Source organism: Ruditapes philippinarum, unplaced genomic scaffold (genome assembly GCF_026571515.1).
Source record: "Ruditapes philippinarum isolate M1 unplaced genomic scaffold, ASM2657151v2 ctg1797_1_1_1_1, whole genome shotgun sequence".
NCBI classification, from domain to species: domain Eukaryota; kingdom Metazoa; phylum Mollusca; class Bivalvia; order Venerida; family Veneridae; genus Ruditapes; species Ruditapes philippinarum.
The window spans coordinates 38,242-54,961 of NW_026858597.1; the positions used below are offsets into that span (position 1 = coordinate 38,242).

General features: G+C 34.7%; 1 protein-coding gene across 3 annotated transcripts in view; it reads right to left on the bottom strand.

Annotated features, from left to right (window-relative positions):
• The window catches only part of LOC132753688 (trichohyalin-like), a 44,028-nt gene extending 27,358 nt beyond the window's left edge, over positions 1–16,670 (bottom strand). For all 3 annotated transcript variants that reach the window (XM_060744183.1, XM_060744182.1, XM_060744181.1), the window contains exons 1-4: positions 16,524–16,670; positions 8,235–8,332; positions 5,736–7,159; positions 4,182–4,359 (exon numbers count right to left, since the gene is read on the bottom strand). In XM_060744183.1, the coding sequence (XP_060600166.1) occupies positions 4,182–4,359; positions 5,736–7,159; positions 8,235–8,325 (1,693 nt within the window). In that variant the 5' untranslated portion in view covers positions 8,326–8,332; positions 16,524–16,670. The remainder of the gene's footprint in view (positions 1–4,181; positions 4,360–5,735; positions 7,160–8,234; positions 8,333–16,523) is intronic.
• Between the last annotated feature and the right edge of the window lie 50 nt (positions 16,671–16,720).

Below are 16,720 nucleotides of genomic sequence, written 5' to 3' on the forward strand. Positions count from 1 at the left end.
TCAACTGATATCAATTGGTAATTTTTTAACTGATATTGATAAACAAACAGAAGGTGAAGAAGGAGGGTAGCAATTTGGCAGTGACTGACTTCTATAAGTCACCTCTGGTAATGTACACATTAAAATTTACAAACATTACTCAACCTCGGAAAGTAGAGTTGGAAAATTCTATGTAAAATGTTTTATGCTGCTTGTATGCTGATGCAGGGCCTTTTCCAGGTATTTTGTGAAAAAAGGAAGTCCCTGACCTTCCTGAATTTGTAAAAAGAATTTTACAGCTGTTCGGGAAACTACTAGTACTATAAATATGGCTTTAAAGTGTTACTAATATGTATGTTCATATCGTAAGGACAAAAATGTCAAAACAAATCAATTTTTCGTGAGAAAGTGAAACAATTTGATTTCAGGGCTTTTGTTTTGATTCGGATAAAAATAATTTGTATACGGTTTTTTTGGATTGCAAATGGGGCCTGGTGATATGGTTACAATGTACGGGGTGATATATAAAAAGCACCAAATATAAGCATAAGAAAAGATGTTGTTTTATCATAATGTCCAGAGAAATATGGTCAACAGGGATAGAATGTTCACAAACTTTAAAATCATCTCAATAGCCCTTCATTCTGGTAATTAATGTCCATTGGCCCATGATGTCCTATGTAAACAGGTTATAAAATAATTCAGGTTTCATGTTCCTCATGCATATTTACTGATCAGAACTAACAATGGCCATTCAGCTTTAGTTGTGACAATAGACTTCTACTTCGATACCTATACATAATATATTTCCTAACACACAATTGGGCTTGTCAACATTCATTAGAAGAAGAGGGTTTTTTTTCTTCGTCAGAACCATTTCGACATGTCCCAAATCAGTGGTATTGAATATTTTTTACCATGTATTACTTGAAGTTGAAAAAAAATTTCTTTTGAAATTTTGACAAGCAAATTTTTCACCAGAAAGGGAAAAAGAAAGGTCCCATTAGTAATGATTACTGATTAGGCATATGACTTGATATATATTTATAAGCAGAAAACACTTGAAGAGGCACACACAAAATTTGCACAACACAAAATTTGCACATAGAGAAGTAAACATTTACCTCCCACTTGAGGGTGAACCTTGGATAAATATCACACTTGTTGAAAAACATTAACTTCCCAATCAAGAGTGAAATGTGGAAATAAGCACACTTAATGATATACATTAACCATCTGCTAAATGTTGAAACTTGGAACAAAAATCACACTTGTTGTTACAGATTAACTTCCCAATCCAAAGTGAAACTTGGAACAAATCACACTTGTTGATATACATCAACTTCCAAATTGAAAGTGAAACTTGGAACAAATCACACTTGTTATTCACTCCATGGTGAACTTTGACCAAATCACACTTGTTATTCACTCCATGGTGAACTTTGACCAAATCACACTTGTTGATAAACATTAACCAAACACTTGAGGGGGAAACTTTGACCAAATCACACTTGTTTATGAACATTAACCTCTGACTTGAGGGGAAAACTTGGAACAAATCACACTTGTTATTATACACTAACCTCCCTCTCCAGGGTGAACTTAGAACAAATCACAGTTGTTATTATACACTAACCTCCCTCTCCAGGGTGAACTTAGAACAAATCACAGTTGTTATTATACACTAACCTCCCTCTCCAGGGTGAACTTGGAACAAATCACACTTGTTATTACACACTAACCTCCCTCTCCAGGGTGAACTTGAAACAAAACACACTTGTTGATAAACCTCAACTTCCCAATCAAGGGTGAACAAGGAACAAATCATCCTTGTTGACATACATAAACATCCCCCTCTTGAAAGAAACCTCATGCTTATAAATATCCGCTAACTGTTCCTCCATAGTAAGTGTAATGAAGACAAAGGCATCAACAACATTGTTTCTACAGCATGAGTGCAAGAGGGAAACTGATGAATTTGTATTCTTTTATATCAATAGAGAAGTGAAAACACAGCTTACGTATTGCAGAAAGGTATTATGAAAAGAAAAGAGAATGAAAGTAACTAATTGCTTAATATTGTTCTTGTGAAATGAAGTACTATTTGTAGCAAACTTACTGGGACATGGGTCTTGGACGTGACACATCGTCATGATGTAATAGACATTTATGCCAAGTTATTTTGAAATCCTTCGATTCATGACAAAGTTATAGTCCAGACACAAATGTGTGCACCTATTAACTGTAATTGTGATAATATGAACTTAAAAAATGTAAGAGTGACCTTGACCTTTGAGGTAGGGACGTGGTTCTTGGACGCGACACATCGTCTTGATGTGGTAGACATCTGTGCCAAGCTATTTCAAAGTCCCTCAATGTATGACAAAGTTGCAGTTCAGACACGACTGAAGTGGAGACGCACAGATGGACAGACAAACAGTGAGCTTTTTAATATGTCGCCCTTGAGGGAGGGGGGGGGGGAATAAAAATGGGAATTTGTGCAACTGTAGAAATTGAGAAAGGATAAAATTAAATACATTTTGTATTTGACTAAACTGTCAGAAAATGGGAACTGCTGCAATTGTCAAAATTGAGAAATGATAAAGTAAGCCTTGAGAATGTACACTGACATGGTCATACAAGACGAATCTCTGTAAAAATTGACCTCCACAAATACACAAGAGTCTTTTGTTAATCATGTAAAAGTAACAAACTTTCTGATCCAGTAAGTATATCTCAAAACATATTTTAAGACATGAATGGTCATTCAAACAATCCTCCACTTTTATAACACATCTCAAAATCAGTAGAAAAGACCATATTACCAAAAGACTGTACAAACAGATGGGATATTTTTGTCATTTCATCAATAACAAAACTGGATATCAACTATCACAACCTTCCAACAGAGAAATGTTAATAGCATTTGCATCTTTTTCAAAAAGTCACATCATTTGATCACTGCAAGTCATAGCACACAAATTTGTGAGTGATCAGTGCTTGAAATTTTCTTGGACAAACAAATTCAAGAAAAATACAAGCAGAAAACAAATGTAAAGTACAAGATCTCTGCAATTTCTCTTGAGTCTAACTTTCGAAACAAATTCAAACAATAAATGCTATTGTGATATTTTGGTAAAACTGTCAATTTGTTTGAATTCTAGTGTCTGATTAATTTATTTCAAATTCAACACTGTCATGGCAAATTGTTTCAAATTCAACACTGTCTTGGCAAATTCAACACTGTCATCATGGCAATTTGTTTCAAATTCAACACTGTCTTGGCAATTTTTTCAAATTCAACACTGTCTTGGCATTTTCGTTTCAAATTCAACACTGTTGGGTCAATTTATTTCAATTCAACACTGTTCAAATTGTTTCCAATTCAACAATGTCTGGGTATTTTGTTGGAAACTCAACCCTGTCTGGGTAATTTATCAAAAATTCAACACTGTTTGAGAAAATTGTTTCACAATATTGAATAAACATTGGTTGATTTGTTTCAATTTCAACATGGGTCAATATGATTTTAAGCATGGTTTTTAAAGGATGCATAGCAACTTCCTCACAACGAGCTGTCACAAGCTGAATGGCCAATGTAGAAAAAAAGTGAATTATAGCTGTTTTTTGGGACTTGATGGCAAATCTTTCTGAAAGGTAAATCATAATGAAATTACTATCAGAAGTAGGCATACACCTTTTGAGGGGTAAATCGTAACGAAAATACTATCAGAGGTGAACAAAAAAATAACAGACTTGATGATTTTATTTATAACTTTTTAGTGCAGATGAAAATTGCTTACTGTGCAACATTAAATTGTGCTTTTAAATGTTAAAAGAGGTAAGCTTTAGGCAACAAATATGACAATACCTGAACTTATTTTACATTCATCTTGTAAAGATGGAAAGACTAGACCTGTACCCACACCCAATATCCAATTACACATAGCCATGTAATTTTGAGCCAGCAGTTGGGTGGGGGTCAAAAGGGGGACAGCATATTTCTTTATAAAGAAAGTATGGGAAACCTCATTTCTGTTCCAAATTAAGGTAAATTCTTACCAGATGAACAACATAGGTTAGTGTATGTTGTAGGACTAACAAGCAGTTTATATTTTTACTTTTTAGGAACATGGCAAAGGATGTGTTGATGATGAAACATCAAAAAGCCCGGAAAATCTTGACCTGGATAGGAAAGGTACCTGATACTCTTCTGTCTCGACTCTTACGGTCAGGGGAAGATTTCCGTTTTTGTAGACTTCCCCGTCTGTTTCTATTGTTTCTATCGTTTCTATCATTTCGTCGACCACCTAGGCGGTCTCGTGAGGAGGAATCCTTTCTTCCTTGCACTAACGGCCTTCTGTTTTGACGATCTCCAGGCTGAAATTTGGTACAGACAGAACGCAGGGGTTAAACATTGGCAAGAAATTTAAGTAATTTGATGGAACGGTGACGATCGACTTCACAGCAACTGGATCAGTGGTTACGAACACAAATTCATGTAATAATCATTATTTTCAAAATGGCTGAAATATACAACATGTAACTATATAAATATATACATATCAGTGCATAATTTTCAGTGTACACTTGGGAGACTCATATCACGCCATTGAAGGGAGCGAAATAGTATAAACATGATGGTGAACATGTGAAGTCCAAGTCACGCAAATATGAACAGATATGTGGTAGCTCTCATTTCCACATGAAAATATCTGTGTGCATCTCTCTTGTCCACTGGTCAATATAAGGTTTATCAGAACCCTTCAATTCAATACATAACACAAATAAATGTATAATATATGATCAATGGTTTTGGTGCTAAATTTGAACTCAAAGTTTATTACTTAAGAAAACTTTATATAATCAGTTCCTTGAATATAAATGCTTTTCTTATGCTTAATCTTCTTCAGAAATTTTTTCTTTTTTTAAGAAAACTTTAAAATACAGTAATCAGAATTTAGAGGAAGATTTACAGATTCCTAGGGAGATTTAAGTTTTGATTATTCTATCCGATGAGAACATGGATATATATAATATTTAACAAGATTTTTGAAGAATTGTTTATAGTTCCATGAAGTATACGATTGCTGTTTATGCCTTCATGGGAGAAGGGACAAAAAGCAATTGCATTTAAGTGGAAATTGAAACAACTGGAATCTGGTGCTTGAAGACTGTATAAATGGTAAACCATGTTTCAGCAAAATTGGTGTCACTTTGCCATTGATTTACAGTGACGTTATAGGTCTAGCCAAAACGCGTGTCACCTTTTAGGAGAAGAAAAACTGTAAAGCATCTCAAAAACATGATCTTTTCTACACTTTAAAGAATAGGATTGAGGAACACTGCAATCACATTTCCCGCAATCTGATGGTTCCAATCATTGTCAGTCTATGGACATTTTCTTTAGAGAAAGGATAGGAAAATATTCCTTACTAGCCAATGCTATTCAGACATATCTGTAAGAATTAAGGTACCATTTCTAATAACAACTGAATGGATCTGTAAATAAGGAAATGGATCTGCAACAAGGTCGCAAACTGGAGATTTCAAGATCTCACTGCTCTGCTATAAAAAAAAACTATAGAATTATGTCACTTCTTTCTCAGCTAATGCTTTTATAAAACATACTTGTGAAAAGATGGTGAAGATAAAAATGTCTTTTTTGTACATTTGAATTACTTAATCTATATTTAAGCAAGAAAACATTCATTGAAAACAAGATGGGTGTAAATAAAGGAGAACAAAAAGCTTACCCTTGCTCTTTTGTTATCAGAATTTCTAATTGGTGCACTGGGACGCTTTCCAAGAGTTGTTTTCCCTCTAGTTGGTACATCAAATAAAGATGGTATGGCCCCAGAGTTTCTTTGCTGTCCCTTTGTTGCATTCATTATGATTTCTGCTTGCTGCATCTGTTGTTTTATCTGTAGCTGTTGCTCAAACTCTTGCTGCTGTATCTGCTGCATGTGTTGTTGTTGTTGTTGCAACAACAGTGCTTGTTGTTGTTGTTTCAGCAGATTCAGCTGTTCCATTTGCTCCATCTCTCTCATCTTTTCTTGTTGTAGAAGCTTCATTTGAAGGTCTGCCTTCTCCATCAACTCGCTCTGCTTTGTCCTTGGTCTGTTCATAGTATTTTGTGGATTTGGAGACAATTGGGCTCTCTTCTCTCTCGGGGTGTCTAGAAGACCTCTCTGTTGTTGTCCCCTATTTCCTCTCTGTTGTACCATTGGCTTCTCCATGAAATTTTTCTGGTCTCTGCCTATATCCATTAGTCCTCTTGGCTCCATTGGAGTATCCATTAAGCTTCTTGGCTCCTTTCGGCTGTCCATTAAAGACCTTGGCGGCCTTGGTGGTTCAGGTATATCAATTATACTTGGAGGGTCCATTAAACCTCTTTGTTGATCTCTAGGATAGTCAAGTAGACCTTGTTGCTCAGTGTGCAAGTCAAGACCTGGTATTTCCATTAGACCACGACGGTCATGTACAGAGTCGATGAAACCGTGCTCCCTTTGCTGGTCTAAAAGTCCATGTTGATGCCTACTGGAGGGCCGACCCTGCTGATCTCTAGGTTGATTCATCATGCCTCTTTGCTCATCAGCATTCCTTAAAAGACCCCTTGGCTCAGCTGGAACCTCCAACAGACCTCTGACTTCATAACCGCCGGTCTGTCTCTGCCTCTGTGTCGGCTCTTGATGCCTCATTCCTTGCTCCTCGTGTCTAAAACCTCGCTCCTCAAACCCATAATCCAGTTCCTGGCCTCTACCTGAAGGATCTTGAAGCAGGCCTCTCTGTGTATTAGCCTGAGCTTGATACAAGTCCCTAGCTGGCTCATTGTTGTAACTGTAGCCATACCCGTCATCCTGACTTTCATACCGAACATCACCACCTTGGTCATAGGCACCAGCATTAGGATCTTCATACTCTTGACTGTACGCTCCCAGATTTTCCATGTAATCCCCGCCAGCTTCATTGTAATAGCCAATATCAGCTTGCTGTTCTAATCTCCCCCCTTGGTTATATCCTTGCCTATCTCTTAAATTAGGTTGATCTAGTAGACCCCCTCGCATGTTCGGCTGTTTTCTCATGCCACCAGCCAGGTCTGCTCTCTCCAGCAGTGAACGCGGCTGGTGCATTCTGTTTTCAGTTGGAGCCTTACCAAGCAAACCACCCCCTCCTATACCTGTAAATGTAAACATAAAATCTAGAATAAAAAAACTGTCATTTAAACAAAATGCCCGATTAGTTAAACTTCAAGTACAATTTTGCTTCTTGTTTTCAATGAAGTCTTATATATTGTAAATGGTACTACACAGCATTCAATTCATAACTGCACTCAATGTGTAGTGTATAATTGGATCTATCAAATAACTATTATTATGTATAACATGCCTTACCTAAAATCTACAATGCTTTTCATATCAAGCACATGCTTAATAAACAATATTTGGAAAGCAATTTTTCTACATGTAATAATGGGTTTTTTTGGTGTTGTTTTTTTTATTAACCACATATCCAACAAAATAAATGTTAAATTGAAATGATATTGGAAATTTGATAAAACGTGTGGTATATTCCATTCTTAGTTTTCAGAATTCGATTTCAGGATTTCCCCTTTTTCCGGTCAATCGTGCTATATTTTCCCCTTCTGACAGCCCCAGGTTATTTTGAAAGTTGAAAAAACAATGATTATATTTTGTTCTGGGACAATGTATCTGCTACATAAATGTATGTCATATTGGACAGGGCTCTTGTTTGGTAAAATTTGGGGCCGAATATGGGCCCCATTCCCCCATTAAAATAGTGTTTACCCCCCTAAAACTAAAAAAAAAAATCCCCCTTGAAAATAATATTTAATGGCCATAGATCAGGCATCACGTTTTTAAGTTGATATTTTATACAAAGTATCAACGATGTTTTCAATTTGATTAGAAATAACCAAAATATTTGATTACAGCAGCTTTTTGTTGATTAATATGTTAAATGAATCTTGTTTTTGCTTGTTTTTAATGAATTAATTTTCTTCTGTTGAAATTCCCCCTTGAATGAATAATATTTGAAAATCATGGCCTCAGTCTCAAGATGCTAACGAGAGCCCTGTTGGATCATTGTATCTCTTATTTTCCTAAAAAAATCCATTCATAATTGTTTCATAGTTTGTTGTCTTATTATATGATACAAAAATTTGAAAATACAGTCAAAATCAATCAACATCGACTTTGTGTGTTTTGACAAATGCTTGTAGATCAATGACTTACCTGGCATCATCCTCTTCATGCCGGGACCTTCACCAAGCAGACCAGAACCACCACCCACCTGTGGACCTCGAGGAGCACGATTATGCATCATCTTTAAACTATAATAACAATATAACAAACATTTAATCATTTGGATCACAATGCTGAGGTTATATATAAATAACTATTAATATATTGAAATTAGTTTATGATGAGTAAATAAGAACAAGAGCTGTCTGTAGGACAGCATGCTCGACTATTCTAAGTGCTTGATAGTAAAAGAGCCTTGATATTGTTAAATTTTTTAAGTTAACAAAAGGGCTAATTTTTCTTTATAAATTCATGTTATAGGCCTTAGAGAGAGTCTAATTATACAGAATTGGCTTGACTATTCGAAAGGTAATGTCACAAGGTTTTTTATTGAGTATAATAATACTAATTACCTATGAATACATAAATTTGACAGAAAAGGTACAAAGGCTTGTTATTAAGATGTTTTATCAAGTAAATCACTACTTTATTATTATGAATGCATAAAATTGTCCCAAAAAAGGCACCAAACCCTTTAGTAGTTATTGAGATAACAGCTTACAAGCAAAACTTTACCATGAATTTCTAAGTTGAAAAAGGGGGAGAAAAGTCAGCCTAAATGCAAGATAGAATTATGGATCTTTGTCAGTGACCTACAATTATGACCCTAAATGCATATGTGAAGTTTTACATAAATATCTTTAATAGTTATTGAGATATGTAAAACTTGCATGTAAACATTAACGAAGAGACTAAGTAGAAAAGGGGATATGAATCAGCCTTAATGCATGATAGAGTTATGGAACTTGGTCAGTGACATACAATTATGACCCTCCAATTATGACCCTAAGTGCATGTGTAAAGTTTCAAGTAAATATCTTTGAAGACCGTTAACCTTTAACCAAAATTTCTAAGTTTCAAAGGGGCAAATAATTCTGCAAATATTGCAGACAGAGTTATGCAATTTTGCAAACTGATGTACATTGTTACTATAAATAAGTATTTTAAATTTCAATTGATTATCTCAAGCAATAATTGAGATATTTGACTTTACAAAAAAACTTTAACCAAAATTTCTAAGTTCCAAAGGGGCATAATTCTGTCAATATGGTAGGCAGAGTTATCCAACTTGTCAATCTGATGTACATTGTTACTATAAATAAGTATTGTAAGTTTCAATTGAATATCTCAAGCAATAATTGCGATATTTGACTTTACAAAAAACTTTAACCAAAATTTCTAAGTTAAAAAGGGGCATAATTCTGTCAATATTGTAGGCAGAGTTATCCAACTTGTCAATATGATATACCTTGTTACTATAAATAAGTATTGTAAGTTTCAATTGAATATCTCAAGCAATAATTGAGATATTTGACTTTACAAAAAACTTTAACCAAAATTTCTAAGTTAAAAAGGGGCATAATTCTGTCAATATTGTAGGCAGAGTTATCCAACTTGTCAATCTGATGTACCTTGTTACTATAAATAAGTATTGTAAGTTTCAATTGAATATCTCAAGTAATAATTGAGATATTTGACATTACAAAAAACTTTAACCAACGCAGACGCCGACGCGGACGCTGACGCCGACGCCGACGCCGGGGCGACTACAATAGCTCTCATATTCTTCGAATAGTCGAGCTAAAAAGCAATTATCAAAGTATTGCAAGCAATAAATGAAGAATTTACAGTAAAGCTCAGTAAACAAGAGCACCACAAAGGCATCATGGTAATATATTCCACAATGTAAATTTGTCAAAAATAACCTTTCAATGAGATATTAGAGAAATTTACATAAAAACATTAACAGTCAGTTGATTTTTTTATATTATAGCACACAAATCATATTCTTTAAAGTTTCAACCCCCAAAATAATGTACAATATCAGCAAATATTTTCATTTAAATGTTTGACAGTCAAAGAATTCTAATGCAGTAGGCTGGAAAATATGGCAATGGAGTTTGACTTCCGGCGTTTCACTTTTGCCAGTTTAATACACAATGCAGATTAATATGCTAATTTAATTTGTTTTCTGATTTATTTCATCTGTTTTCTGATTTATTTCAATCATTTATTGTGTTTGCTACTGAAACAGTAACACTTGCACGGATTTTTTTGGCTTATTTTATAGCCCTTAATGGGTCATATTCCCAACTATAAATAGTATATTATTTTCCCAATCCACAGGAAAATATTCCTAATTGAAAGTTTTAAAATAGAAATATAGATTAAAGAATTCTAAAATCTTTGAAAATAAGGGCTTCTTCACTGTAATAGTGCTTCCATCCTAGACAATGACTGTATGCATTCATTTAATCACTGCTACATTTCAGTTATGCATTTTTTCCCAATTTTTAACAAAACATCCCTGAAATTCCTAATTCCATGGGTATGGGTCATGTTCCCAAAATCTTGTAACGGGGAATAGGATATGACTTTTAAATTCCGTGCTCAGTTTTTGTTAAACTGAAAAATTACCGGCAGCTTCATACATTTCTAATCAGCTGCCTGATCATTCTTATGTCTTTCAACTCAAAACAAAATCAAAAGAAGACACAGAAAATTAATTTCAGGTTTGTTTATTCATTAAATTCTGACATCCGAGTATTTCTCTGATAATTAAGGGATGTCAGGGAAATTAACGGATGACGCAATTATATCTCAATGCCTGAAGGCATGTTGCACGCAACATACGGTAATCTATAGACAGATTACAACCCCGGGTGATAACGACTGATCTAACAACAACATACTGGCAAACTTATAAGGAGAATCCTATTAATGTAAATCAAGCACATTTAATACGGGAAAGTCAAATGCCGGGACCGCAAGGCCCGGGCTTTAGCTTGCCCGGCTATAGACTACATGTGTATCCTTAAAAGAAACTCAAATTAAAAAGAATATAAAGAATTCTATACCTATCAATAAATTTTCAGTGTCAGTTCTTGTCGGGCACCACCTTTTTCAATGTAACTCAGTGATAATAGGCAGGGTATTCAGATAACAAAAAAAACGCAACTTTTCTGATTATTATAAACATTGACTATTCCAAGTGAAAATGGAAGTGGTGCATGAAATATCGAATAACACCTTTAAAAGGAAAAATGAACAATTTTTTTAAATCAACTTCCACGGTTATAGAGTCGATCCGGCTTACATCGGACATCGTCCTTTATCGGACACATTCACTCTGACGTAATTTTTAGAAGTTTTTCTCTACATATACACTGCTCTCCATGCTTTACTGGTTTCAGGTGATATACCGTAGAAAATACAAATCGAACTCGCCTTAAATGACGTAATTTTGTATCAGGTTTTTGATTGGTCAAAATAACCACTCTCTTTAATTCTACTTTCATTTTGACGTCACAGAAAATATCAGAGAACTCAAAAAATTCGGTACCTAGGGATCTTTATTTTTTTTATTTTGTTATCACTAAGAATTTAATGGAATAACTTCATAGCGATTAAATGTGCACAATAAATCCGTCTGATATTACCCTCACGGAAAAAGCACTCTTATTTTTGCTCACGGCTTACATCGGACAGTATGAAAATTCAGTAAATGTTTGATTAAAGTCTAAATACGTCCACACTTAAGACATCATATTCTAGCCAACAGACTTTCTAAAAAATAAAATCTATATTGATGTATGAGCTCTGTTTTGCAAAAACATTATTTAATATTGTAACACAAATCATTCTTTTAAAAAACCTAGCTCTGAATTTCATTTAAGGAGGCAGACAGCAGCCCATTTGTCGGCGTAAAATAAGATTCGAGCGGTAAAAAGAAACAAGAGGGCCATGATGGCCCTGAGGTCGCTCACCTGTATTTAGGAGCGGGGCTAGTTTAAACCCCAGGGCTTTAATTTGAACAAACTTGGAAGACACTCATCAGAAGATGTTTCATGATGTTAAGTTTTTACTACACACATATAATGAAAAACAATGACCTCCCCCCCCTGCCCACCCCTTTGGCAGGGCCAATTTTAACCCAAGGGCTTTTATTTGAACAAACTTGGTAGACACCCACAAAAAGATGTTTTCTGCAATCTAACCTCTAGTTCACTGGGATTTTTAAAAGAAGATTTTTTAAGTTTTTACTATACACATATAGTTAAAAAAAACACTGACACCTCTGGGGCGGGGCCAGTTTTAGCCCCAGGGCTATTATTTGAACAAACTTTGTAGACACTCACTAGAAGATGTTTCATGCTTAATATCTAAACTCTAGCTATTTGGGTTTTTCAAAGAAGATTTTTAAGTTTTTGCCATACACATATAAGGAAAATCAATGACCCCCAGGGCGGGGCCAATTTTGACCCCAGGGCTTTTATTTGAACAAACTTTGTAGACACTAACTAGAAGATGTTTCATGCATAATATCTAAACTCTAGCTATTTGGGTTATTTCAAAGAATATTTTTAAGTTTTTGCCATACACATATAAGGAAAATCAATGACCCCCCAAGGCGGGGCCAATTTTGACCCAAGGGCTTTTATTTGAACAAACTTTGTAGACACTCACTAGAAGATATTTCATGCTTAACAGGGATAAAAACTAACCATTTAAGCTTGGTGGCCACCTGGGCCACTGACTGTAAAATTTTGGTGGCCCAGTAAATATATTAGTGGACCAACAATTTATGAACGGAAACGGGGCTAGCACTGGCAAAAAATTTTTAGCCAATTTTTTAGCAGCGAAAATTGCGTGCCTATATTTTATTTTCAAATAAGGCAAAATGGTTCGGCATGAGGTACATTGTATTTAGAAAAAACATAAACTATATTGTCCATTTTTATTTTGGTACCTACATTTTTTATCACATTAACACATCAAACTTATATAATTTACAGTCAATAATCATAAAAGCTTCCAGCTCAGTAGCTATAACATTTGCCTGGTTAAAACTTAAGTCAGTGGCATGACAGTAACAGCAGAGACACATTCCAATGTGCTGCTTCAGCTGGCTTGGTTAATGACAAAGATTTGGCTTGAAGAATATCTGTATCTGAAATAATACAGAAGAAACAAGTTTGAAAGTAAGAAGAGTGAAGAAAATAATATTAAAAAATTCTAAACTAAAGATAATTCAGGAATAAAATCACAAACATGTACTACTGTCATTATAAGTGTACAGGAATCAGTATAAGTTACCTGAAGGCATTTTGTATGCTTCTTAACTGAATCTTTCTTTAATATTTCACAGTCATAAGCCATTTATAAATTAATACTTCTGCAAGAGCTTTAGGGGTTACAAACTTAAATTTGATTTTAATCCAAATCAAGGTCAATCTTTTTTCCCAGGAATTCTCTGTAAAGCCAAATGTCAAATAAATTCCTTGTAAAGGCAAAATTAGGTCAGAATTAAATGGCAATTTAATTCCCCCCTCCCTCAAAAAATATAAAAATGAAAAGAAAAACAAAACACAAACATAAAAACAACCATTACTCTTAACTAATAACTTCTTTGATCTGTTTATCAACAACGATAAGATTTACTGAATTCAAACTTACCGTCAACAGGTCAAGTTGTCAACTGCAGAACATAATTTGTCGCTTTTTCATACCCAAGTAATCTTGGGATGCCGCTACTTATTGTTTCATATTAAATATTAAGACCCAATTTTTCAATGCATATTCAACAATCTGCCAGGTATGTTCACGACAATTAGTGTGATGTAAACAAACGGTGAGGGCAAGTGTATTAGACTGTGTTACTGTTCATATCGATATTTAATTCGGAAGGTAAGTTAAAAATATAAACCAGTCAATGACCCACAAGAAGTAGACTGTGTCGCTGTGTTTTGAGATAAGAAGCGGTAAAGCGGAAATTAAAAATGGAAAACCAAATGTGTACTTTTCCATTCTTAAAATAGCAAATGCTAAATTTAGACTGGAGATTCCAAAAGTCATACTTTTTGTAAGTTTGAGCCAATCGTGATTTTCTTGAGCCAATTAAATAATTCTGGAGCCAATTTGCTCATTTGCTCGTGAGTTGATTTAATGGTGGATATTATTATTAATTTAATCTACGGCCGATTTTTTTAGTCGCCGACTGGACGACTATTTTGAAATTTTTGGTAGTCCAATTACAAATTAAGTCGCCGTGGGCGACCGCTAATTTTCAGCCCTGCTTAATATCTAAACTCTAGCTATTTGGGTTTTTCAAAAAAGATTTTTAAGTTTTTGCCATACACATATAAGGAAAATCAATGAGCCCCAGGGCGGGGCCAATTTTGACCCCAGGGCTTTTATTTTAACAAACTTTGTAGACACTCACTAGAAGATGTTTCATGCTTAATATCTAAACTCTAGCTATTTGGATTCTTTAAAAGAAGATTTTTTAAGTTTTTGCTATACAGTCATATAAGGAAAATCAATGACCCCCAGGGCAGGGCCAATTTTGACCCCAGGGCTTTTATTTGAACAAACTTTGTAGACACCCATTAGAACATGTTTCATACTAAATATCTAAGCTTTAGCTCTTTGGGTTCTTTAAAAGAAGATTTTTTAAGTTTTTACTATATGCATATAGGGAAAATCAATGACCCCCTGGGGCGGGGCCAATTTTGACGCAAAGGCTTTTATTTGAACAAACTTGGTAGACACTTATTAGAAGATGTTTCATGCTATATATCTTAGCTCTAGCTCTATGGGTTCTTTAAAAGAAGATTTTTAAGTTTTTACTATATGCATATAGGGAAAATCAATGACCCCCTGGGGCGGGGCCAATTTTGACCCCAGGGCTTTTATTTTAACAAACTTGGTAGACGCTTACTAGATGATGTTTCATGCTAAATATCTTAGCTCTTTGGGTTCTTTAAAAGAAAATTTTTTAGTTTTTACTATATGTATATAGGGAAAATCAATGACCCCCCTTGGGCGGGGCCAATTTTGACCCCAGGGCTTTTATTTGAACAAACTTGGTAGACACTTACTAGAAGATGTTTAATGCCAAATATCTAAGCTCTAGCTCTTTGGGTTTTTTAAAAGAAGATATTAAAAGTTTTTTCTTTCGGTTGCCATGGCAACCAGAGTTCTGCATGGAATTAAATTCTTTGAACAATTTTTAAAGGTGACCACCAAAGGAACATTCCTGTGAAGTTTGGATGAAATTGGCTAAGTGGTTTATGAGGAGATGTCATTTGAAGCAAAAGTTTACGGAGGCCGGACGGACGCCGGACGAAAAGCGATCACAAAAGCTCACCCTGTCACTTTGTGACAGATGAGCTAAAAAGAATCGGTCATCGGCCATGAAAGACTGACTGTCTACCACGCAATTTTTATGAATTTATTCATATTAAACCTATACACTCATTCAGTATCCTCTATCGCATTTGCGTATATTTCTTGGGTTAGACGGTAACAGGATGCTTGTATTCCGAAATTTCAAGAAATCGGGAGGAATACCTGCGGACTCCGTTGGGATCCCTAAAAAAATACAATGCAATTTGAAAAAATATTCTTAATTGAAAGCCTGTTTATTTTTTTGTCTGAAACCTTAATTATTTTAAAAAACTTAACCCTGTCCGATAATCCCCGAACAGAAATTGTATGACCGATGATCCCCGCCTTTAGTGTCCGATACAAAGCTCTTCTGTCCGATTCAAGACGCTTTTAATTCAGAACACTTTAGCCCTATTACTATACACATAACATCGAGATATGTAGATTAGAAGCGGTAGAATGCTTTCTGCAAGAACGGTTTATGTACCGGGTGAAACGGAACAAAGAGGAGATTACTATCAACTCAATTATAGCCCGCTTCGTCCGGAGGTGTCTGATAATTGCAGGATCTACTCAGGCTTTGCCTAATTTAATATTACATGTATGACTAAACTTAATTATCAATTAACATGCTTTAATTCTCATCTGCCACATTCGAACCAATCAGGGTTAACAATTTTACAGCTTTAACACCCAATAATTTAAATTATTCTGGAAAGTCAAAGGCCGAGACTGCGAAAAAAAAATAACAAAAAAATAGCTGCAGACATATTCTATAGTCTAGTCAGGTACTGTTACTTCAATACTGTTTATGGAAACGGACCATGGAAACAACCTCGAATGTGAATAAACTGCATGGCATTTGTATACAAGTGAATTTGACTAAATCTTAGAGTACTAGGATAATTTAACCGAGACAAAATATATCTTTGCACCGTTACTTAAACATTTTTGCTTGTTTCGTTACAAATAATCGGCTTTGAAAAGAAATTAAACTAAATTCTTTTATGCAAATGTTTAGTTTATAAACTTATTGTAACTATTTTTAACCTTTTTCACATCAAGTATACGTTGAACGCAGGATTTCCAACTAAACACGATTCGCCAAATTTGTCCCCACGAATTATTCTAGGTTAACAATTTTATGTAAACGAAAAATCATTTTCACTACGTGCACCAGGATTTTCATATGATGAGAAGTTTTAATTGCAATATTATTTGTTTTTATTCATTTTCTAAGTAAAACT